This window comes from Mytilus californianus, unplaced genomic scaffold (assembly GCF_021869535.1).
Source record: "Mytilus californianus isolate M0D057914Y unplaced genomic scaffold, xbMytCali1.0.p SCAF_18, whole genome shotgun sequence".
Classification (NCBI taxonomy): domain Eukaryota; kingdom Metazoa; phylum Mollusca; class Bivalvia; order Mytilida; family Mytilidae; genus Mytilus; species Mytilus californianus.
The window spans coordinates 11,546,755-11,572,759 of record NW_026262666.1 but is presented as its reverse complement, the minus strand read 5'-3'; the positions used below and the strand labels follow the sequence as shown (position 1 = coordinate 11,572,759).

General features: G+C 32.6%; 1 protein-coding gene across 1 annotated transcript in view; it reads right to left on the bottom strand.

The window, feature by feature from the left end:
• LOC127726813 (uncharacterized) overlaps window positions 1–26,005 on the bottom strand; it is a 78,744-nt gene that overhangs the window by 15,947 nt on the left and 36,792 nt on the right. Inside the window, exons 9-11 of the mRNA XM_052234266.1 lie at window positions 18,591–18,779; window positions 9,526–9,714; window positions 561–749 (exon numbers count right to left, since the gene is read on the bottom strand). Of these exons, the coding sequence (XP_052090226.1) occupies window positions 561–749; window positions 9,526–9,714; window positions 18,591–18,779 (567 nt within the window). The remainder of the gene's footprint in view (window positions 1–560; window positions 750–9,525; window positions 9,715–18,590; window positions 18,780–26,005) is intronic.

The window sequence follows — 26,005 nt, the reverse complement described above, 5'->3', positions numbered from 1 at the left end:
TTAGGTGAAATTAAAAAAAAACTATACTTTTAAATTGATATTACTAGTCAGAAGATCATTAGCTAAGGAACAAAATCAGCTAAGAATATTGGTAGAAAAAGGCTTACTCGGTCTTTTACCTTATACATGTTATATTTGCGTTGGCATTTTTTTGGGTCTTAAATTGTAAGAAAAGAAATCAAGAATCTCCTTAAATTTTAGTAATTGACTTTATATGAGATATTGAAGTCTTATATGAAAAGAAAAGTGTGTGTTTTTGAACAAAATATTTACCCTATATCATTGGAAAAACCAAAAGAGCCTGAAAATTTGACAAAAATTCCTAAACCTAACTTTAGCACATCCTTAACAGTAATATACAAAAAAATAATAACATTTACGATTGGATTTTCTTGACTTCAATCCTCCTATACCATGATACCTCTTTAAATGTTTTCAATGATACGAGGAGATGCTAGCTGTTCCATTCCGATACATGTAGTAGTTCTCTTTTCAAAAACATATATATTCCCTTTCATTCAAAGTGCAATGAATCGAGGATAAATGGATAAATGTGATACCTTTGTTACAATCTGATGATATCTGATTATTTGTCCTTCCATTTCTACCAGTTTCTGCACACGCTTTGTTCCCTGCAATTAATGAACCATCATCGTTTCTCGTTTTATTATGTAAAATGTGTATTTCCTTTTTCTCATTTTCGCTGACGTTTTGAATCGGAACAGGCGTCGACAGGGATACACTGTCAGCTGTGATAAGAAATGACAAATTGTTAAATTAAAAATTCATGTCATCAACAATATATATATTGGTTTTACGTTTGGTTTCAATCTGTATTGCAACATGGTCCTCTAAGCGCCATACTATTTCATGAATAATTACTAATTATCAATAATGTCAAAATATGTTCTGTAAAGTGGATTGTTCAAGATGAGATGTTTATCATTTTTTAACTTACAAAAAGTGAAGCTCTGTTACTACATATCGCATCAGATTAACGCATATATTTCTACGTGGAACTGAAACAATCATTTTGATGTCTACAGAAAAGCTGAACAATCAATCAATCAGTCATGTTCAGTCTTTCAGTGGGTTTTCAGATTTGTCGGCTGTGGTAAATTAAGTATTATTCCAACAATTCGCTTGCAGTGATTTTGAATTCGTTTAGCCAATGTTTAGTTTATTAGGAGCTATAATCGCCCTGAACACAAATTAAACATCTAGAATTGTCTCAATAGCTACCAAACAGTACTAAATTGACTGCAAGCAAACTGTCTGAATATTAGTAGTACCGACTTTACGAAAAGAAAAGAACTGAACACTTACTTGAAACTCTTTCAGTTATCTCTATCAGTTTGAGAGATTTGAGATAATGTAAAGATCAAAATGATAATTTAAGACTTAAAATATTTTTTTTAGTAATTTATACTGAATGAGAACAACTTAGCAATTAATACAGTAGGTAGGTGCTCCAAATTAGATCAACCGCATTTAAAAGCTTAACATCTGAACAGTCAATTATAAAAGAGGAATTTTCAAACATTTCATCAAACTATTTATAGTTGGAAACATGATTTCCACTGACTGTACTCTACAGTGGTCTTTCTTTTCTGTAAATTGTTGTTGTGTTAGATTTATTTTCTGGTGTATGCTTTTATTGACTACACACCAGCACTAGGTTTTTGTCTAGGAACAATGAAGAGTGTTGGAGATGCTGTTCTGAAAACCAATATATTTTCTAGTGCACATTAAATCAATAAAGCTTATAAAGTGGATCATCGGTATATATTTCCTCTGATAGAATATCACCGTACTATTTTTCAAGCTACAAGTCGTTCAAAAGTGCACAAATTTGGGTAGATTGTCCAAGAAAAACACATTTTTTGTAAATACAGGGAAATCTATGAGATTGAATTTTGAAATAAATTTAAAGAGGATAGTTTTATTATATGCAAGAAAATAAAAATAAAAGATGGTGTCATCGAACTAATTGTTTGGCTACACATACAAAATTAAATCTCACTATCATTCCAGTATAAAACTTTACTATTAGAGTTATCTGCCCTTAAATGGCTACATTGCAAAAATTATTCTAAAAATACGTACTAGTATATTTGGTATTTGTTGAAACATTTTGAATAATGCAATTAATCACTTATTTTTTTCTTTATATAATTGAATAGTCTTACGCAAAAATTGCAAATCCGTCTCAAACTTTGCAGATAAGGTCAAAGAACTAGACCGATAATTAACTGCTATTGTATACGTACAATCCAGGATGGCGGTAAACAGTCAATCTACCTAAATGTAACTTGCTTGATTTATTTCCCGAGTTTAGAAACAACAGCAAAAAATAGTAGAAAGCAGATCATCTCTCAAAATGTATCTGTACAATTCGGTTATTTCCAAATTTAAGGTCAGGTTTTTGTTACATGGGATGATTTTGACAAAATGAATAAATACATATCACAATTGAATATAGTTAGTCTGACTCATACATATCATATATGAATAAAGAAACATGAAAAGAGGGACACCGTTGTTTCCAAAACTAATGTCAACATCTAGTTGAAAAACATGTCCATCAAATTCAACAAATATGTGATCAATAGCAACTCAGGCCTTGGTCCAGTACTAAATTTCTAGCCCGTCGCATGAATCAGATTTATATAATATAATATAATATAATTTGGCCTTCCCATAAACAATGTATTTACATTTATCATTTTTATAAAAAAATTGGTACATTGTATATCGAGGAACACGTGTGTTAAAAGAAGAGAAGTCAAATGTTTTGAACCATCTTTACTCACTATACAATAGAATGGTTTCGGGTCGGTTGGCACACATAACATATTCGTCCTTGGTCCGTTCATTTTCAATCTAATTACTTGTTCTAATAATTGTTAACATTATAGCAAACTGATACATGAGTACTAAGTAATGGCATGTTATCAAAAGCAATTATTATGAAGAGAAACTATTCAATTAATTAAAATTCAAATAAAAAGACGATTTAAGAAGATCACTATGTAAAAAAATAAAGTACACCTACAAATTAATAAACTTCAAATTGAACTCTGTCGGGTTTCTGTCAAATATACCATGAAACGAAAGAATGTTTAAGAAAAAAATGCACCTTTTGCTGTGTTTAAAATCAAATAAATGTGCTGTAATTGTGTATTTATATTGTATGTATCAATGCTAATAAACAGTATATTTCCTCTGTACGTATGCTAAGCATGTTAGGTAATAACGTATTTTGTTGTTGTATACATGTAAATATAATGTAACGATACGACAACTGCACTTGAATTTTTACTAGATAACATTTGTGTTTGATAAGGAGATTCCGTTTATCGTCAAGTGATCGGGATGTTAATGGGGACTTACTGTGCACCACTTATTGCGGACCTTTTCCTGTATTGTCCAAATTACAATTGATGACATTAAGTTATCCTGCAGAACTGTCTTTAAATAAAGCTAGTGCTAGCAATGAACAGTGTCCTTTCTACGATCTTGATATACATATATATATGATCCGTTCAACCTATTTTGACTCTTTAAAATTCAAGAGTCTATCCTAAATTGAGGTAAAGTATATGGCCATCTAAATACCGTTCCGATCCCTAACATCACTGAAGAGACATAAGTTGTCGAAATTCGGATATTGTGTACAAATGTTTGCACCTCATGTTTGCGGTACATCATCTTTTCCGCAAGTTTATTGTTTTCTGTTTGGTAATAAATTAATAATAAGATCCATTTTGTTACATCTTGTGATCCGTATATTTGGCAATCGCCAATGGCAGTCAGCAGGGTTTAAGAACACCAGATGTTCGCCCTGCTCCTCAAATGCGTTTTGATAAAATATACTTTTTCACATTTTTGGTCTTTTGAAAAATGTTTGTGCTGTTTTTAGACCCCTCTACCAAGAAATTTGTTTTGCATGCACACGTATAAATATTGCGGTTTTTATCCAACGCAATCATAGGTTTGAACGTTGTTTTCAATTTAGACTTGTTTATATTTTTTCGTTTGGGCTTGTATTATATTTTCCTTCGGGTTTATATGATCCGTTCAAACTATTTCGACTCTTTAAAATTCAAGAGTCTATCCTAAATTGAGGTAAATTATATGGCCTTCTAAATACCGTTTCGATCCCTAACATCACTGAAGAGACATTAGTTGTCGAAATCCGGATATGGTGTACAAATGTTTGCACCTCACGTTTGCGATATACCATCTTTTCCGCAAGTTTATTGTTTTCTGTTTGGTAATAAATTAATAATAAGATACATTTTGTTACATGTTGTGATCCGTATATTTGGCAATCTCCAATGGCGGTCAGCAGGGTTTAAAAACACCAGTTGTTCGACCTGCTAGTCAAATGCGTTTTGTTAAAATATACTTTTTCACATTTTTAGCCTTTTGAAAAATGTTGTTTGTGTTGTATTTAGATCCTTCTACCAAGAAATTCGTTTTGCATGCACACGTATAAAAAATGCGGTTTTTATCCAACGCAATCATAGGTTTGAACGTTGTTTTCAATTTAGACTTGTTTATATTTTTTCGTTTGGGCTTGTATTATATTTTCCTTCGTGTTTATATGATCCGTTCAAACTATTTCGACTCTTTAAAATTCAAGAGTCTATCCTAAATTGAGGTAAATTATATGGCCTTCTAAATACCGTTTCGATCCCTAACATCACTGAAGAGACATTAAATGTCGAAATTCGGATATGGTGTACAAATGTTTGCACCTCATATCTGCGATATACCATCTTTTCCGCAAGTTTATTGTTTTCTGTTTGGTATTATATTAATAATAAGATCCATTTTGTTACATCTTGTGATCAGTTTATTTTGCAGTCGCCAATGGCAGTCAGTAGGGTTTAAGAACACCAGTTGTTCGACCTGCTAGTCAAATGCGTTTTGTTAAAATAAACTTTTTCACATTTCTGGTTTTTTGAAAAATGTTGTTGGTGCTGTATTTAGACCCTTCTACCAAGAAATTTGTTTTGCATGCACACGTATTAAAGTTACGGTTTTTATCCAACGCAATCATAGGTTTGGACCATGTTTTCAATTTAGACTTGCTTATATATATATATATATATAATGTTGTTTGTGCTGTATTTACACCCCTTTACCAAGAAATTTGTTTTGCATGCACACGTATAAAAATTGCGGTTTTTATCCAACGCAATCATAGGTTTGAACGTTGTTTTCAATTTAGACTTGTTTATATTTTGTCGTTTGGGCTTGAATTATATTTGCCTTTGGGTTTATATGATCCGTTCATCCTAATTTGAATCTTTCAAAAATCAAGAGTGTATCGTGAATTGAGGTAAATTATATTGCCTTCCAAATACCGTTTCGATTCTTACATCACTGAAGAGATATTAGTTGTCGAAATACGGATAAAGTGTACAAATTTTTGCACCTCATGTTTGCGGTACATCATCTTTCCCGCAAGTTTATTGTTTTCTGTTTGGTAATAAATTAATAATAAGATCAATTTTGTTACATCTTGTGATCCGTTTATTTGGCAATCGCCATTGGCAGTCAGCAGGGTTTAAGAACACCAGTTGTTCGACCTGCTAGTCAAATGCGTTTTGATAAAATATACCTTTTCACATTTTTGGTCTTTTGAAAAATGTTGTTTGTGCTGTATTTAGACCCTTCTACGAAGAAATTTGTTTTGCATGCACACGTATAAAAATTGTGGTTTTTATCCAACGCAATCATAGGTTTGAACGTTGTTTTCAATTTAGACTTGTTTATATTTTTTCGTTTGGGCTTGTATTTTGTTTTCCTTCGGGTTTATATGATCCGTTCAACCTATTTCGCATCTTTAAAATTGAAGAGTCTATCCTAAATTGAAGTAATTTATATGGCCTTCTAAATACCGTTTCGATCCCTAACATCACTGAAGAGACATTAGTTGTCGAAATCCGGTTATGGTGTACAAATGTTTGCACCTCATGTTTGCGGTATACCTTCTTTTCCGCAAGTTTATTGTTTTCTGTTTGGTAATAAATTAATAAAAAGATCGATTTTGTTACATCTTGTGATCCGTTTATTTTGCAATCGCCAATGGCAGTCAGGAGGGTTTAAGAATATCCGTTGTTCGACCTGTAAGTCAAATTCGTTTTGTTTAAATATACTTTTTCACATTTTTGGTCTTTTGGAAAATGTTGTTTGTGCTGTACTTAGATCACTCTACCAAGAAACTTGTTTTGCATGCACACGTATAAAAATTGCGGTCTTTATCCAACGCAATCATCGGTTAGAACGTTGTTTTCAACTTAGACTTAATTATATATATATATGTATATATATATATATATACATATACAAGTCTAAATTGAAAACAACGTTCAAACCTATGATTGCGTTGGATAAAAACCATATATATATATATACATATATAATATCTTTAACGGGAAGCTTAACACTTACATTTACGACAAAAGAGATGATTTTCAGTTTGTTAAATTCTTAAATGGGAATGTTCCATTGGCACCATCTTATGGTGTTTATATATCCCAACGATTCGCTCGTGTATGTAACAAAGTAAATGGTTTTAACGAAAGAAGTCTCTGTATTACTCAAATATTATTAAACCAGAGTTTTCGATATTACAAAATTGTCAAAACATTTACTTGATTTTATTATCGGTACGTGGACATCATTTGTAAATATGAATCAAGGTGCAGAAATCTTATACGTTCAGGTGTCTCATATTCCATCTACTATTGTAATATTCTATACAATGCACACAAATGTCGTCATTTACCTCAAAAGCTAACAAACCTTTGTTTGAACAGAATTATCCAGAAGGGATATAGTTACGATACTGTTGCAAAATCATTACAGCAGAATGCATTGAGTGTGTAGGTAAAGGTAGAATCTTTGGTTAGCTTGCTTGTTAGCTGAACCGTGAAGTCTTTATTAGGTTAGGTATACTACCCTCCTTTCAGAAGTAGTCTAGTGCTACAGACAGTTAGATTGGTTATCTGTCAGACTAGTCTATTTTTAAAGGATTCTGCTGTAAAAATGGCGTTTTGGAAAATTAATATTGATTCACTCATAGGGTCTTTGCCTTGGAAATAAACACAATATTCTAAAACAGTTATTGGCATGAAACGGGTTACGTTCTTCTCATATATTTTATGATGGTATGCTCCTGAACCTCTTACGGGAGATATTGTGCTTGATTTTCGAACATAACTTATCACGCAGATTAATTGAGGTCTGGAGCTGGCATGTCAGTAGCTGTTAGTAGTCCTTTGTTAATTTATGTTCATCATTGACGCTTTGCATAGTTTCTTCTGTTACCGTATCTAATATCGGACTCGAACTTCTTTTAAACTAGTTTTACTGTGCTTATTGCTGTGTTGGTTTTTTAATTCTACATTTGCTAGAGGTATAGAGAGTGTATTAGGATCTCACAAAACACGTTTAACTCCGCAACATTTATGCACCTGTCCCACGCCTAGAACCTCTGGACTTTGTATATAGATATATGAAGATGTGGTATGAGTGCCAGTGAGACATCTCTATCATCCAAGTCACAATTTGTAAAAGTAAACCATTATATTTAAAAGTACGGTCTTCAACACGGAGCCTTGGCTCACATCAAACAGCAAACTATAAAGGGCCCTAAAAATGACATGTGTAAAACCATTCAAACGGGAAAACCAACGATCTAATCTATATAACAAACGAGAAACAATTATGAACCACATCAACAAACGAGAAACACTTATGAACCACATCAACAAACAAGAAACACTTATGAACCACATCAAGAACCTTTGGCCGTTGTATGTCTTGTATGTTTCCTTTTTTAGGTTTGTTTCATTTATATGTTTCTAAGCTTAATGCGACGTTAATTTTCGCTGAACTAGAATACATTTTGTTAAGGGGCCACCAAAGTCCGCCTCAAGGTGCGGGATTTTATTACTGTGGTGAAGACCCATTGATTGTCGCCAGCTGTTTTTCTGCTCTTTGGTTGGTTTGTTGTCTCTTTGATACAATCCCCGTTTCCTTTATCTATTTTAAATTCATAAAAAAATGACGTTTTTTTTTTATTAATCACGAGCTGTTTGACTTCAATATTAGATCAAAAGTTCATACACATTTTCGCTATGCAGTCCATTCTGGAAAAAAAAGTAGCAAACGCCCTTTTATGTCAAGTGTCGGAAAAAACAAAGGTCATATCAGTAATGGGCTGAGGGAGGGTAAAGTTAAAAATAAAAAGAGAAGATTTGGAAATTTGATAGTGTATCAAACAATACACAAATGTTTACATTTTCTGATACTTTTTGGATCCTCAAATAAAGATCGTGCGCAGTACATATAGATAATTTACCACAATATTTGACTCTGTAAATAAAATACTACTTTGTAAAATATTTGGGTCGTACTTGTTTGAATCAACATTTCTCGCTAAAAGCAAGTGTGAAAGTTGCATTGGTTTTCCTGTATAAACTCATTAGATCTTATCTTATAGAAAAAATGCAATTTTGATATCTTGCGACTATACTATCACCATAAATATTCATGATCTTTTAAAGATATTACAGGTTAACATTTGCACGAACATAACACTATATTTAATCATCTTGTATTGTAATACTTCATTTTTGTAGGCTAAAAGGGGCCCTTACCAAAACCTCCTCCGTCCAAAATGCATGTATTGTGAAGTCATTGGTAAAAATACTAATCGTTTTTAATTTTGCATTAAACAGACATTAATTGAAATCTTCAACTAATAATCATCACCCATGGAATAGTATTAAATTCAAATCAGACACTTAAATCATCCAATATGACTGCTGTACAAATGCAAAATTTGGTTTCTATGTGATAGTGTTTTCACGTCTTGAAAGAAATATCAAAAGTGGTTATATTTTTTTGATTAAAAAAAACTTTAGCGGAGTTTAAGCATGTACCTAGGTGAAATTAAAAAAAAACTATACTTTGAAATTGATATTACTAGTCAGAAGAGCATAAGCTTAGGAACAAAATCAGCTAGGAATATTGATAGGAAAAGGCTGACTCGGTCTCTTACCTTATACATGTTATATTTGCGTTGTCATTTTTATGGGGTCTCAAATTGTAAGAAAAGAAATCAAGAATCTCCTAAAATTCTAGTAATTGACTTTATATGAGATATTGGAGTCTTATATGAAAAGAAAAGTGTGTGTTTTTGAACAAAATAATTACCCTATATCATTGGAAAAAACCAAAAGAGTCTGAAAATTTGACAAAAATTCCTAAACCTAATTTTAGCACATCCTTAACAGTAATATACTAAAAATTAATAACATGTACGATTGGATTTTCATGACTGCAATTCTCCTATACCATGATACCTCTTTAAATGTTTTCAATACTACGAGGAGATGCTAGCTGTTCCATTCCGATACATGTAGCAGTTCTCTTTTCAAAAACATATGTATTCCCTTTCATTCAAAGTGCAATGAATCGAGGATAAATGGATAAATGTGATACCTTTGTTACAATCTGATGATATCTGATTATTTGTCCTTCCATTTCTACCAGTTTTCGCACACGCGTTGTTTCTTGCAATCAATGAACCATCATCGTTTCTCGTTTTGTTATGTAAAGTGTGTATTTCCTTTTTCTCATTTTCGCTGACGTTTTGAATCGGAACAGGCGTCGACAGGGATACACTGTCAGCTGTGATAAGAAATGACAAACTGTTAATTTACTAAATCATGTCAGCAACGATATATGTATTGATTTTACGTTTGGTTTCAATCTATATTATAACATGGTCCTCTAAGCGCCATACTATTTCATGAATAATTACTAATTATCAAAAATGCCAAAATATGTTATGTAAAGTGGGTTGTTCAAGATGAGTGTTTATCATTTTTTAACTTACAAAAAGTTAAGCTCTGTTACTACATAATGCATCAGATTAACGCATCTATTTCTACGTGGAACTGAAACGATCATTTTGATGTCTACAGAAAAGGCTGAACAATCAATCAATTAGTCATGTTCAGACTTTAAGTGGGTTTTCAGATTTGTTGGCTGTGGTAAATAAGGTATTATTCCAACAATTCGCTTGTAGTCATTTCGAATTTGTTAAGCCAATGTTTAGTTTTTTAGGAGCTGTAATCGTCCTAAACACAAATTAAACATCTTGAATTGTCTCAATAGCTACCGAACAGTACTGAATTGACTGCAAGCAAACTGTCTGAATAGGACTGACTTTATGGATAGAAAAGAAATGAACACTTACTCTTTACATTTAACTCTATCAGTTTGAGATTTCTGAGATGATGTAAAGATCAACATGATAATTTAAAATATTTCTTTTTTTATGATTTATACTGAATGAGAACAACTTAGCAATTAATACAGTAGGTAGGTGCTCCAAAATAGACCAATCGCATTTAAAAGCTTAACATCTGAACAGTCAATTATAAAAGAGGAATTTTCAAACATTTCATCAAATTTCAACTATTTATAGTTGGAATCATGATTTTCACAGACTGTACTCTGTAGTGGTCTTTCTTTTCTGTAAAAGGTTGTTGTGTTTGTTTTATTTTCTGGTGTATGATTTGATTGACTACACACCAGCACTAGGTTTTTGTCTAGGAACTATGAAGAGTTTTGGAGATGTTGTCCTGAAAACCAATATATTTTCTAGTGCACATTAAATAAATATAACTTATAAAGTGGATCATCGGTATATATTTCCTCTGATAGAATATCACCGTACTATTTTTCAAGCTACAAGTCGTTCAAAAGTGCACAAATTTGGATAGATTGTCCAAGAAAAACACATTTTTGTAAATACAGAGAAATCTATGAGATTGAATTTTGAAATAAATTTAAAGAGGATAGTTTTATTATATGCAAGAAAATAAAAATAAAAAATGATGTTATCGAACTGATTTTTTGCTACAAATACAAAATTAATTCTCACTATCATTCCAATATAAAACTTTACTATTAGAGTTATCTGCCCTTAAATGGATACATTTAAAAAAATATTCTAAAAATACGTATATTTGGTATTTGTTGAAACATTTTGAATAATGCAATTAATCACTTTTTTTTTCTTTAAATAATTGAATAGTCTTACGCAAAAATTGCAAATCTGACTCAAACTTTGCAGATTAAGTCAAAGAACTAGACCGATAATTAACTGCCATTATATACGTACAATCCAGGATGGTGGTTAACAGTAAATCTACCTAAATGTAACTTGCTTGATTTATTTCCCGAGTTTAAAAACAATAGCAAAAAATAGTAGAAAGCGGATCAACTCTCTAAATGTATCTGTACAATTCGGTTATTTCCAAATTTAAGGTCAGGTTTTTGTTGTAACTTTATGCATTGGATAATTTTGACAAAATGAATAAAGACATATCAAAATTGAACAAAGTTAGTCTGACTCATACATATCATATATGAATAAAGAAACATGTCGATAAAAAGAGGGACATAGTTGTTTCCAAAACTAATGTCAACATCTAGTTGAAAAACATGTCCATCAAATTCAACAAATATGTGATCAATAGCAACTCAGGCCTTGGTCCAGTACTAAATTTCTAGCCCGTCGCATGAATCAGATTTATATAATATAATATAATTTGGCCTTCCCATAAACAATGTATTTACATTGATCATTTTTATGAAAAATTTGGACTAATTATTGTACATTGTATATCGAGGAACACGCTTGTTAAAAGAAGAGAAGTCAAATGTTTTGAACCATCTTTACTCACTATACAATAGAATGCTTTCGGGTCGGTTGGCACACATAACATATTCGTCCTAGTCCGTTCATTTTCAATCTAATTACTTGTTCTAATAATTTCTAACATTATAGCAAAATTGATACATGAGTACTAAGTAATGGCATGTTATCAAAAGCAATTATTATGAAGAGAAACTATTCAATTAATTAAAATTCAAATAAAAAGACGATTTATGAAGATCACTATGTAAAAAAATAAAGTACACCTACAAATTAATAAACTTCAAATTGAACTCTGTCGGGTTTCTGTCAAATATACCATGAAACGAAAGAATGTTTAAGAAAAAAATGCACCTTTTGCTGTGTTCAAAATCAAATAAATGTGCTGTAATTGTGTATTTATATTGTATGTATCAATGCTAATAAACAGTATATTTCCTCTGTACGTATGCTAAGCATGTTAGGTAATAACGTATTTTGTTGTTGTATACATGTAAATATAATGTAACGATACGACAACTGCACTTGAATTTTTACTAGATAACATTTGTGTTTAATAAGGAGATTCCGTTTATCGTCAAGTGATCGGGATGTTAATGGGGACTTACTGTGCACCACTTATTGCGGACCTTTTCCTGTATTGTCCAAATTACAATCTATGACATTAAGCTAACCAAGACCAATCGTAAGAACATCTGATACAAAATTTAAACACAATTTAAGATATTTGGATGATATGTTGGCTCTCAATAATGACGACTTCATTCAGTAAACTAAAGAGAGTTATCCTGCAGAACTGACTTTAAATAAAGCTAATATTAACAATGGACATTGTCCTTTTTACGATCTTGATATACATATATATATATGTTTGAACGTTGTTTTCAATTTAGACTTGTTTAAATTTTTTCTTTTTATCCAACGCAATCATAGGTTTGAACGTTGTTTTCAATTTAGACTTGTTTATATTTTTTCGTTTGGGCTTGTATTATATTTGCCTTCGGGTTTATATGATCCGTTCATCCTACTTTGACTCCTCAAAATTCAAGAGTCCATCCTAAATTGAGGTAAATTATGTGGCCTTCCAATAACCGTTTCGATTCCTAACATCACTGAAGAGACATTAATTGTCGAAATCCGTATATGGTGTACAAAAAATCTTTGCACCTTTGTTTGCGGTATACCATCTTCGCCGCAAGTTTATTGTTTTCTGTTTGGTATTAAATTTATAGTTAAGATCCATTCATTACACCTTGTGATCCGTTTATTTGGCAATCGCCAATGACAGTCAGCAGGATTTAAGAACATTTGTTGTTCGACCTGTTAGTCAAATGCGTTTTGTTAAAATATACTTTTTCACTTTTTTGGTCTTTTGAAAAATGTTGTTTGTGCTGTATTTAGACCCCTCTAACAAGAAATTTGTTTTGCATGCACACGTATAAAAATTGCGGTTTTTATCCAACGCAATTATAGGTTTGAACGTTGTTTTCAATTTAGACTTGTGAATATTTTTTTTCGTTTGGGCTTGTATTATATTTGCCTTAGGGTTTATATGATCCGTTCATCCTATTTTGACTCCTCAAAATTCAAGAGTCCATCCTAAATTGAGGTAAATTATGTGGCCTTCCAATAACCGTTTCGATTCCTAACATCACTGAAGAGACATTAATTGTCGAAATCCGTATATGGTGTACAAAAAATCTTTGCACCTTTGTTTGCGGTATACCATCTTCGCCGCAAGTTTATTGTTTTCTGTTTGGTATTAAATTTATAGTTAAGATCCATTCATTACACCTTGTGATCCGTTTATTTGGCAATCGCCAATGACAGTCAGCAGGATTTAAGAACATTTGTTGTTCGACCTGTTAGTCAAATGCGTTTTGTTAAAATATACTTTTTCACTTTTTTGGTCTTTTGAAAAATGTTGTTTGTGCTGTATTTAGACCCCTCTAACAAGAAATTTGTTTTGCATGCACACGTATAAAAATTGCGGTTTTTATCCAACGCAATTATAGGTTTGAACGTTGTTTTCAATTTAGACTTGTGAATATTTTTTTTCGTTTGGGCTTGTATTATATTTGCCTTAGGGTTTATATGATCCGTTCATCCTATTTTGACTCCTCAAAATTCAAGAGTCCATCCTAAATTGAGGTAAATTATGTGGCCTTCCAATAACCGTTTCGATTCCTAACATCACTGAAGAGACATTAATTGTCGAAATCCGGATATGGTGTAGAAAAAATCTTTGCACCTTTGTTTGCGGTATACCATCTTCGCCGCAAGTTTATTGTTTTCTGTTTGGTATTAAATTTATAGTTAAGATCCATTTATTACACCTTGTGATCCGTATATTTGGCAATCGCCAATGACAGTCAGCAGGATTTAAGAACATTTGTTGTTCGACCTGTTAGTCAAATGCGTTTTGTTAAAATATACTTTTCCACTTTTTTGGTCTTTTGGAAAATGTTGTTTGTGCTGTATTTAGACCCCTCTAACAAGAAATTTGTTTTGCATGCACACGTATAAAAATTGCGGTTTTTATCCAACGCAATCATAGGTTTGAACGTTGTTTTCAATTTAGACTTGTATATATATATATATATATATATATATATATATATATATATATATATAAAACGTCTGAATAATAGTCAACGATTTTTCCCACGAGGGCGCTGGATCGTTACGAGTAACGATACATGTACACAATACATAAATTATATAAACGCCTAAAAAGTGTTCTCAACAACACCAATAACAAAAAAATGAACTATAAATGTAATTATTTATAAATATTTCGGATAACAGATATCCTTCATCAGTAAATATGATTGTGATGTTGAATGAATCATATATCAGTCTACTTAAATTAAACTATAACAATCTTGAAATTCATACAATAAAAAAATCAAACCGAACATCAGGTAAGACGCTTGCACAATTCTAAATATGTGTTAAACACGACATAGGTTATATGACTAATTACAGCAGAGAGTTCAAATATATGCTTTAAATAAAAATAATAATATGCGAAATGAACTAGCACAATTCTTGTAACATCATAACTGTCGTCACCGTTAAAGCTTTAGAATTGTGCTAGTTCATATCGCACATTATTATTTTTATTTAAAGCATATATTTGAACTCTCTGCTGTAATTAGTCATATAACCTTATTTAGAATTGTGCAAGCGTCTTACCTGATGTTCGGTTTGACTTTTTTATTGTATAAATTTCAAGATTGTTATAGTTTAATTTAAGTAGACTGATATATGATTCATTCAACATCACAATCATATTTACTGATGAAGGATATCTGTTATCCGAAATATTTATAAATAATTACATTTATAGTTCCTTTTTTCGTTATTGGTGTTGTTGAGTACACTTTTTAGGCGTTTATATATATATATATATATATATATATACAAGTCTAAATTGAAAACAACGTTGAAACCTATATATATATATTAATATCTTTAACGGGAAGCTTAACACTAACATTTACGACAAAAGAGATTTGTTAAATCAGTTTGTTAAATTGTTAAATTGTTAAATGGGGACGTCCCATTGTCACTATCTTATGGTGTTTATATATCCCAACGATTCGGTCGTGTATGTAACAAAGTAAATGGTTTTTACGAAAAAAGTCTCTGTATTACTCAAATATTATAACACCAGAGTTTTTGATATTACAAAATTGTCAAAACATTTATTTCATTATATTATCGGTACGAGAACATAATTTGTCAATATGAATCAACGTGCAGAAATCTTATACGTTCAGGTATTTCACATTCCATCTATTATGGTAATATTCTATACAATGCACACAAATGTCGTCATTCACCTCAAAAGCTAACAAACCTTTGAACAGAGTTATACAGATGGGATATGGTTACAATACTGTTGCAAAGTCATTACAGCAGAATGCATTGAGTGTGTAGGTAAAGGTAGAATCTTTGGTAAACTTGCTTGTTAGCTGAACCGTGAAGTCATTATTAGGTTAGGTATACTACCCTCCGTTCGGAGTAGTCTAGTCCTACAGACGGATAGATTGGTTATCTGTCGGACTAGTCTACTCTTAAAGGAGGGTAGTTTACCTTAGCTAATAATTACTTCACGACTCAGCTAGCAAGCAAACTAAAATATAACCAAAGATTCTACCTTTGACTACACACTCAATGCATTCTGCTGTAAAGATGGCGTTTTGTAAAATAAATATTGATTCACTCATAGGGTCTTTGACTTGGAAATAAAAACAATTATTCTAAAAGCAGATATTGGCATGAAACGGGTTATCTTCTTCTCGTATATTTTATGATAGTATGCTCCTGAACCCCTTAGGGGAGGGATTGTGCTTGATTTTCGAACACAACCTATCACACAGATTAAATGAGGTCTGGAGCTGACATGTCAGTAGCTGTTAGTAGTCCTTTGTTAATATATGTTCATCATTGACGTTTTGCTTAGTTTCTTCTGTTACCTTATCTTATATCGGACTCGAACTTTTGGTAAACTAGTTTTACTGTGCTTATTGCTGTGTTGGTTTTTAAGTCTACATTTGCTAGAGATATAGAGAGTGTGTTAACATCACACAAAACACGTTTAACTCTGCAGCATTTAAACGCCTGTCCAAAGTCAAGAACCTCTGGCCTTTGTATATAGATATAAGAAGATGTGATATGAGTGCCAATGAGACATCTCTCTCGTCCAAGTCATAATTTGTAAACGTAAACCATTATAGTTCAAAGTACGGTCTTCACCACGGAGCCTTGGCTCACACCAGACAGCAAGCTATAAAGGGCCCTAAAAATGACATGTGTAAAACCATTCAAATGGGAAAATCAACGGTCTAAGCTATATAAAAAACGAGAAACGAGAAACACTTATGAACCACATCAACAAACGAAAAACACCTATGAACCACATTAACAAACGAGAAACACTTATGAACCTCATCAACAAACGAGAAACACTTATGAACCACATCAACAAACGACAAACACTTATGAACCACATCAAGAACCTCTGGCCTTTGTATTTCTTGTATGTTTACTTTTTTAGGTTTGTTTCATTTATATGTTTCTAAGCTTAATGCGACATCAATTTTCGCTGAACTAGAATACTTTTTGTTAAGGGGCCACCAGAAGCCCGCCTCAAGGTGCGGGATTTTATTACTGTGGTGAAGACCCATTGATTGCCTCCGGCTGTTTTCTGCTCTTTGGTCGGGTCGGTGTCTCTTTGATGCAATCCCCGTTTCCTTTATCTATTTTGAATTCATAAAAAAAAAATGACTTTTTTTTTTTTTTATTAATCACGAGCTGTTTGACCTCATATTAGATAGAATTTCATACACCTTTTAGCTATGCAGTCCATAACGGTAAAAAAAATTATTTAGCAAACGTCCTTTTTATGTAAAGTCTCGCAAAAAACAAAGGTCATATCAGTAATTGGCTGAGGGAGGGTAAAGTTGAAAATAAAAAGAGAAGATTTGGAATTTTGATAGTGTATCAAACAATACACAAATGTTTACATTTTCTGATACTTTTTGGATCCGCAAATAAAGATTGTACGCAGTACATATAGATAATTTACCACAAAACTTGTTTCTGTAAATATAATACTATTTTGTAAATATTTGGGTCGTACTTGTTTGAATCAACATTTCTCGCTAAAAAACAAGTGTGAAAGTTGCATTGGTATTCCTATCTTATAGAAAAAAATGGAATTTTGCTATCTTGCGACTATACTATCACCATAAATATTCATGATCTTTTAAAGATAATTCAGGTGAACATTTGCACGAATATAACACTTATTCTAAACATTTAATCATCTTGTATTATAATACTTCATTTTTGTAGGCTAAAAAAGGCCCTTACCAAAACCTCCTCCGTCAAAAATGCATGTATTGTGACGTCATTGGTAACAGACTAATCGTTTTTAATTTTGCATAACACAGACATTAATTGAAATCTTCAACTAATAATCATCACCCATGGAATAGTATTAAATTTTAATCATACACTTAAATCATCCAATATGACTGCTCTACAAATGCAAAATTTGGTTTCTATGCGATAGTGTTTTCACCTCTTGAAAAAAATATCAAAAGTGGTTATACTTTTTTTATTAGAAAAAAAGTTTTAGCGGAGTTTAAGCATGTACCTAGGTGAAATTTAAAAAATCTATACTTTGGAATTGATATTACTAGTCAGAAGAGCTTAAGCTAATGATCAAAATTAGCTACGAATATTGATAGGAAAAGGCTGACTCGGTCTCTTACCTTATACATGTTATATTTGCGTTGGCATTTTTTTGAGGATTCAAATTGTAAGAAAAGAAATCAAGAATCTCCTTCAATTTTAGTAATTGACTTTATATGAGATATTGAAGTCTTTTATGAAAAGAAAAGTGTGTGTTTTTGAACAAAATATTTACCCTATATCATTGGAAAAAACCAAAAGAGTCTGAAAATTTGACAAAAATTCCTAAACCTAACTTTAGCACAACCTTAATAGTAATACACAAAAATAAATAACATGTACGATTGGATTTTCATGACTGCAATCCTCCTATACCATGATACCTCTTTAAATGTTTCAATACTACGAGGAGATGCTAGCTGTTCCATTCCGATACATGTAGCAGTTCACTTTTCAAAAACATATGTATTCCCTTTCATTCAAAGTGAAATGAATCGAGGATAAATAAAGGCAACAGTAGTATACCGCTATTCGAAATTCATAAATCGATTAAGAAAAAAACAAATCCGGGTTACAAACCAAAACTTAGGGAAACACATCAAATATAAGAGGAGAACAACGAATGTGATACCTTTGTTACAAACCGATGATATCTGAGTAATTGTCCTTCCATTTCTACCAGTTTCCGCACACGCTTTGTTCCCTGCAATTAATGAACCATCATCGTTTCTCGTTTTATTATGTAAAGTGTGTATTTCCTTTTTCTCATTTTCGTTAATTTTTTGAATGGAAACAGGCGTCGACAGGGATACACTGTCAGCTGTGATAAGAAATGACAAACTGTTAAATTAAAAAATCATGTCAGCAACAATATATATATTGATTTTACGTTGGGTTCCAATCTATATTGCAACATGGTCCACTAAGCGCCATACTATTTCATGAATAATTACTAATTATCAATAATGCTAAAATATGTTCTGTAAAGTAGGTTGTTCAAGATAAGTTGTTTATCATTTTTTAACTTACAAAAAGTGAAGCTCTGTTACTACATAATGCATCAGATTAACGCATCTATTTCTACGTGGAACTGAAACGATAATTTTGAAGTCTACAGCTCTTAAAAGGCTGAACAATCAATCAGTCATGTTCAGTCTTTCAGTGGGTTTTCAGATTTAAATGGTAAATAAAGTATTGTTCCAACAATTCGCTTGCAGTGATTTCGATTTTTTTTTTGCCAATGTTTAGTTTTTTTAGGAGCTGTAATCGCCCTGAACACAAATTAAACATCCTGAATTGTCTCAATAGCTACCGAACAGTACTGAATTGACTGCAAGTAAACTGTCTGAATAGTACTGACTTTATGAAAAGAAAAGACCTGAACACTTACTTAAAACTCTTGACACTTAACTCTATCAGTTTGAGATTTTTAGAGATTATGTAAAGATCAAAATCATAATTTAAGACTTAAAATATTTTTTTTTATAATTTATACTAAATGAGAACAACTTAACAATTAATACAGTAGGTAGGTGCTCCAAAATAGATCAACCGCATTTAAAAGCTTAACATCTGAATAGTCAATTATAAAAGAGGAATTTTCAAACATTTCATCAAATTTCAACTTTGTATAGTTGAAATCATGATTTCCACAGACTGTACTCTGTAGTGGTCTTTCTTTTCTGTTTTTTTTCTTAATATAAGTTCATTGTTTTCTGTTTGGTAATAAATGAATAATAAGATCCATTTTGTTACATCTTTGATCCGTTTATTTGGCAATCGCCAATGGCAGTCAGCAGGGTTGAAGAACACCAGTTGTTCGACCTGCTAGTGAAATGCATTTTGTTTAAATGTACTTTTTCACATTTTTGATGTTTTGAAAAATGTTATTTTTGCTGTATTTAGACCCTTCTACCAAGAAATTTGTGTTGCTTTTACACGTATAAAAATTGCGGTTTTTAACCAACGCAATCATAGGTTTGAACGTTGTTTTCAATTTAGACTTGTTTATATTTTTTCGTTTGGGCTTGTATTATATTTTCCTTCGGGTTTATATGATTCGTTCAACCTATTTTGACTCTTTAAAATTCGAGATTCTATCCTAAATTGAGCTAAATTATATAGCCTTCTCAATACCGTTTCGATCCCTAACATCACTGAAGAGACATTAGTTGTCGTAATCCGGATATGGTGTACAAATGTTTGGACCTCATGTTTGCGGTAAACTATCTTTTCCGCAAGTTTATTGTTTTCTGTATGGTAATAAATTAATAATAAGATCCATTTTGTTAAATCTTGTGATCCGTTTGTTTGGCAATCGCCAATGGCAGTCAGCTGGTTTTAAGAACACCAGTTGTTCGACCTGCTAGTCAAATGCGTTTTGTTAAAAAAGACTTTTTTACATTTTTGGTCTTTTGAAAAATGTTGTTTGTGCTGTATTTATACCCTTCTACCAAGAAACTTGTTTTGCATGCACACGTATTAAAATTGCGATTTTTATCCAACGCAATCATAGGTTTAAACGTTGTTTTCAATTTAGACTTGTTTATATTTTTTCGTTTGGTCTTGTATTATATTTTCCTTCGGGTTTATATGACCCGTTCAACCTATTTCGACTTTTAAAAATTCGAGATTCTATCCTAAATTGAGGTAAATTATATGGCCTTCTAAATACCGTTTCGATCCCTAACATCACTGAAGAGACATTAGTTGTCGAAATCCGGATATGGTGTACAAATGTTTGCACCTCATGTTTGCGGTATACCATTTTTTCCGCAAGTTTATTGTTTTCTGTTTGGTAATAAATTAATAATAAGATTCATTTTGTTAAATCTTGTGATCCGTTTATTTGGCAATCGCCAATGGCAGTCAGCAGGATTTAAGAACATCAGTTCTTCGACCTGCTAGTCAAATGCCTTTTGTTAAAATATACTTTTTCACATTTTTGGTCGTTTGAAAAATGTTGTTTGTGCTGTATTTATACCCTTCTACCATGAAATTTGTTTTGCATGCACACGTATTAAAATTGCGGTTTTTATCCAACGCAATCATAGGTTTGAACGTTGTTTTCAATTTAGACTTGTTTATATTTTTTCGTTTGGGCTTGTATTATATTTTCTTTCGGGTTTATATGATCCGTTCAAACTATTTCGACTCTTTAAAATTCAAGAGTCTAACCTAAATTGAGCTAAATTATATAGCCTTCTCAATACCGTTTCGATCCCTAACATCACTGAAGAGACATTAGTTGTCGTAATCCGGATATGGTGTACAAATGTTTGGACCTCATGTTTGCGGTAAACTATCTTTTCCGCAAGTTTATTGTTTTCTGTATGGTAATAAATTAATACTAAGATCCATTTTGTTAAATCTTGTGATCCGTTTGTTTGGCAATCGCCAATGGCAGTCAGCTGGTTTTAAGAACACCAGTTGTTCGACCTGCTAGTCAAATGCGTTTTGTTAAAAAAGACTTTTTTACATTTTTGGTCTTTTGAAAAATGTTGTTTGTGCTGTATTTATACCCTTCTACCAAGAAACTTGTTTTGCATGCACACGTATTAAAATTGCGATTTTTATCCAACGCAATCATAGGTTTAAACGTTGTTTTCAATTTAGACTTGTTTATATTTTTTCGTTTGGTCTTGTATTATATTTTCCTTCGGGTTTATATGACCCGTTCAACCTATTTCGACTTTTAAAAATTCGAGATTCTATCCTAAATTGAGGTAAATTATATGGCCTTCTAAATACCGTTTCGATCCCTAACATCACTGAAGAGACATTAGTTGTCGAAATCCGGATATGGTGTACAAATGTTTGCACCTCATGTTTGCGGTATACCATTTTTTCCGCAAGTTTATTGTTTTCTGTTTGGTAATAAATTAATAATAAGATTCATTTTGTTAAATCTTGTGATCCGTTTATTTGGCAATCGCCAATGGCAGTCAGCAGGATTTAAGAACATCAGTTCTTCGACCTGCTAGTCAAATGCCTTTTGTTAAAATATACTTTTTCACATTTTTGGTCGTTTGAAAAATGTTGTTTGTGCTGTATTTATACCCTTCTACCATGAAATTTGTTTTGCATGCACACGTATTAAAATTGCGGTTTTTATCCAACGCAATCATAGGTTTGAACGTTGTTTTCAATTTAGACTTGTTTATATTTTTTCGTTTGGGCTTGTATTATATTTTCTTTCGGGTTTATATGATCCGTTCAAACTATTTCGACTCTTTAAAATTCAAGAGTCTAACCTAAGTTGAGGTAAATTATATGGCCTTCTAAATACCGTTTCGATCCCTAACATCACTGAAGAGACATTAGTTGTCGAAATCCGGATATGGTGTACAAATGTGTGCACCTCATGTTTGCGGTATACCATCTTTTCCGCACGTTTATTGTTTTCTGTTTGCTAATTAATTAATAATAAGATCCATTTTGTTACATCTTGTGATCCGTTTATTTGGCAATCGACAATGGCAGTCAGCAGGGTTTAAGAACACCAGGTGTTCGACCTGCTAGTCAAATGCGTTTTGTTAAAATATACTTTTTCACTCATTTCATCTTTTGGGAAATGTTGTTTGTGCTGATTTTAGACACCTTTACCAAGAAATTTGTTTTGCACGCACACGTTTAAATTTTGCGATTTTTATCCAACGCAATCATAGGTTTGAACGTTGTTGTCAATTTAGACTTGTATATATATATATATATATATATCAATGGCAGTCAGCAGGGTTTAAGAACATCCGTTGTTCGACCTGTAAGTCAAATGCGTTTTGTTTAAATATACTTTTTCACATTTTTGGTCTTTTGGAAAATGTTGTTTGTGCTGTACTTAGATCCCTATACCAAGAAACTTGTTTTGCATGCACACGTATAACAATTGCGGTTTTTATCCAAAGCAATCATCTGTTTAAACGTTGTTTTCAACTTAGACTTAATTATATATATATATATATATATATATAGATTGCCTAACAATGTAATTTTAACACACTATTTAGTATGTAAATATAAGAATGTTTAAAATATTTACAAAATGATGAAAATAAACGCAATATTTCGCTAGACTAACTAGCTTTATCAAGCGTGCATCTATCCAGGTGAAATCGGATGTAGATGATAAGAAACTTTTGCAGCTCAATGTATATGTTGCACTTGAATTTAGCTGCCTTGAAAATAATACATAATTTGGATGAAGTTCAAGATTTTTACAAAATTGGTAGTTGAAGTTAGCAACGTCCATTGGCCAATATTACAGGATAAAAAGGACGATGCTGTGTACTAAATTATTCTTTATCTTTCCTGTATCTTTTCTCATCTTTTTCGTTAAGACCATCAGGTTCTAAAGTGTGGAGTTGGTGGATCCAAAAATTTTCTCTTCTCCTTCTCGCCGTGGTGTCCCACTCGGTGTTGACTTCTATGATTTGGAAGGTAACATTATCAAAAGAATGTTTCGTTGAACGAAGATGTCTTGTGAGAGGACAGTTTTTGTTGGTTTTGTACCATGAACGATGGTTATTGAGCCGAATATTAAACTTGTCCATTGTTTCTCCCACATACTGAATGCCACATGTGTCACATGTTAATATATAAATTGAGTTCTCCGTTTTACAGTTGGAATTTGAGTAGATGGTATAATTTTGTTTAGTAACGGAGCTGATGAAAGAACTGCTTGTATTGGCAGCTTTACAACACAAGCAGTTCCTTCGACCACATTGTTTGTAGCAACCGGGAGATGGAGTAGGCTGCTTTGCTAATACAGATGTCACTAATTTGTCACGGATGTTTTTAGGTCTTCTGAAGGCCATGACTGGTGGTGAGGAAAATACTTTTTTAAGATTTGAATCATTTTCTATAATTTTCAAATGCTTCTGAACAATGGAAGACACATTTTTAAAATCAGGATGGTAAGTGAGTACAAGGGGTGTTCTGTTAGCTGCTTTATTCTTATCTTTATACTCTAGAAGTTCCTGGCGACTAGTTTTGTTTGCTCTTTCGAAAGCGCTATCAATGATGTTGTTATTGTATCCTCGAACAACTAGATGTTTACGTAGTTGTCCTAGTCTAGCATTTTGCGTATTTTCAGTAGAGCATATTCTCTTGATTCGCAATGCCTGGCTGAATGGGATGCCACGGGAGCAGTGTTTAGGATGGCAACTTTTAGGAGAAAGGAATTGATGTTTGTCCGTTTGTTTGGTATGAAGGTCCGTTATAATGGTTCCGTTCTTGATGTAACTCGTAGTGTCGAGGAAGTTTATTTTCTCCATAGATGATTCATATGTAAATTTTATTGAATGGTGGAAAGAGTTACAGTGTCCTAGAAATTCATTAAGATGTTCTTGTGAATCTGTCCATTTGAAATCAATATCGTCAATGAATCGGAACCATGATAAGGGCTGGTATGGAGCACTAGCCAAGAGGCGTTTTTCAAGTTGGCCCATAAATATGTTGGCATATGACGGGGCCATTTTTGTGCCCATACTAGTACCGTCTATCTGGAGATAATGTTTTTTATTGAAAGAGAAGTTGTTGTTCTCTAGCACTAGTTTCAGAAGTGTAACAAGGCACTCAGTTGGAGGATTTTTTTCACTACGAGTGTTCCATACCTCTTCACACGCTGCTATTCCTTCGTCTTGTGGAATGTTGGTATATAAAGAAGACACATCCATGGATGCAAGTATAGTATTGCTTGGTAGAGGATTGAGGCTTTCCATTTTCTTTAGATAATCAGTCGTATCTTGGATGTAAGAGGGTAGTTCTTTCACATGAGGTCTTAGATGATGGTCTACAAATTCTGATATCTTTTCAGTTGGATGACTATTAACATCAACACCATCCTTCAAGAGATGTTCGACAAAAAGCATATAGACAATGACACCTTTGATTATCTCCGACCTCTTGAGAACGAAGCAAAGGCCGGAAGATTCTATATGTTGCCTAAAATACATAAAACGGGCAATCCAGGTCGACCAATTGTTTCAGCTAATAGTCATCAAACTGAAAAGATATCAGAATTTGTAGACCATCATCTAAGACCTCATGTGAAAGAACTACCCTCTTACATCCAAGATACGACTGATTATCTAAAGAAAATGGAAAGCCTCAATCCTCTACCAAGCAATACTATACTTGCATCCATGGACGTGTCTTCTTTATATACCAACATTCCACAAGACGAAGGAATAGCAGCGTGTGAAGAGGTATGGAACACTCGTAGTGAAAAAAATCCTCCAACTGAGTGCCTTGTTACACTTCTGAAACTAGTGCTAGAGAACAACAACTTCTCTTTCAATGAAAAACATTATCTCCAGATAGACGGTACTAGTATGGGCACAAAAATGGCCCCGTCATATGCCAACATATTTATGGGCCAACTTGAAAAACGCCTCTTGGCTAGTGCTCCATACCAGCCCTTATCATGGTTCCGATTCATTGACGATATTGATTTCAAATGGACAGATTCACAAGAACATCTTAATGAATTTCTAGGACACTGTAACTCTTTCCACCATTCAATAAAATTTACATATGAATCATCTATGGAGAAAATAAACTTCCTCGACACTACGAGTTACATCAAGAACGGAACCATTATAACGGACCTTCATACCAAACAAACGGACAAACATCAATTCCTTTCTTCTAAAAGTTGCCATCCTAAACACTGCTCCCGTGGCATCCCATTCAGCCAGGCATTGCGAATCAAGAGAATATGCTCTACTGAAAATACGCAAAATGCTAGACTAGGACAACTACGTAAACATCTAGTTGTTCGAGGATACAATAACAACATCATTGATAGCGCTTTCGAAAGAGCAAACAAAACTAGTCGCCAAGAACTTCTAGAGTATAAAGATAAGAATAAAGCAGCTAACAGAATACCCCTTGTACTCACTTACCATCCTGATTTTAAAAATGTGTCTTCCATTGTTCAGAAGCATTGGAAAATTATAGAAAATGATTCAAATCTTAAAAAAGTATTTTCCTCACCACCAGTCATGGCCTTCAGAAGACCTAAAAACATCCGTGACAAATTAGTGA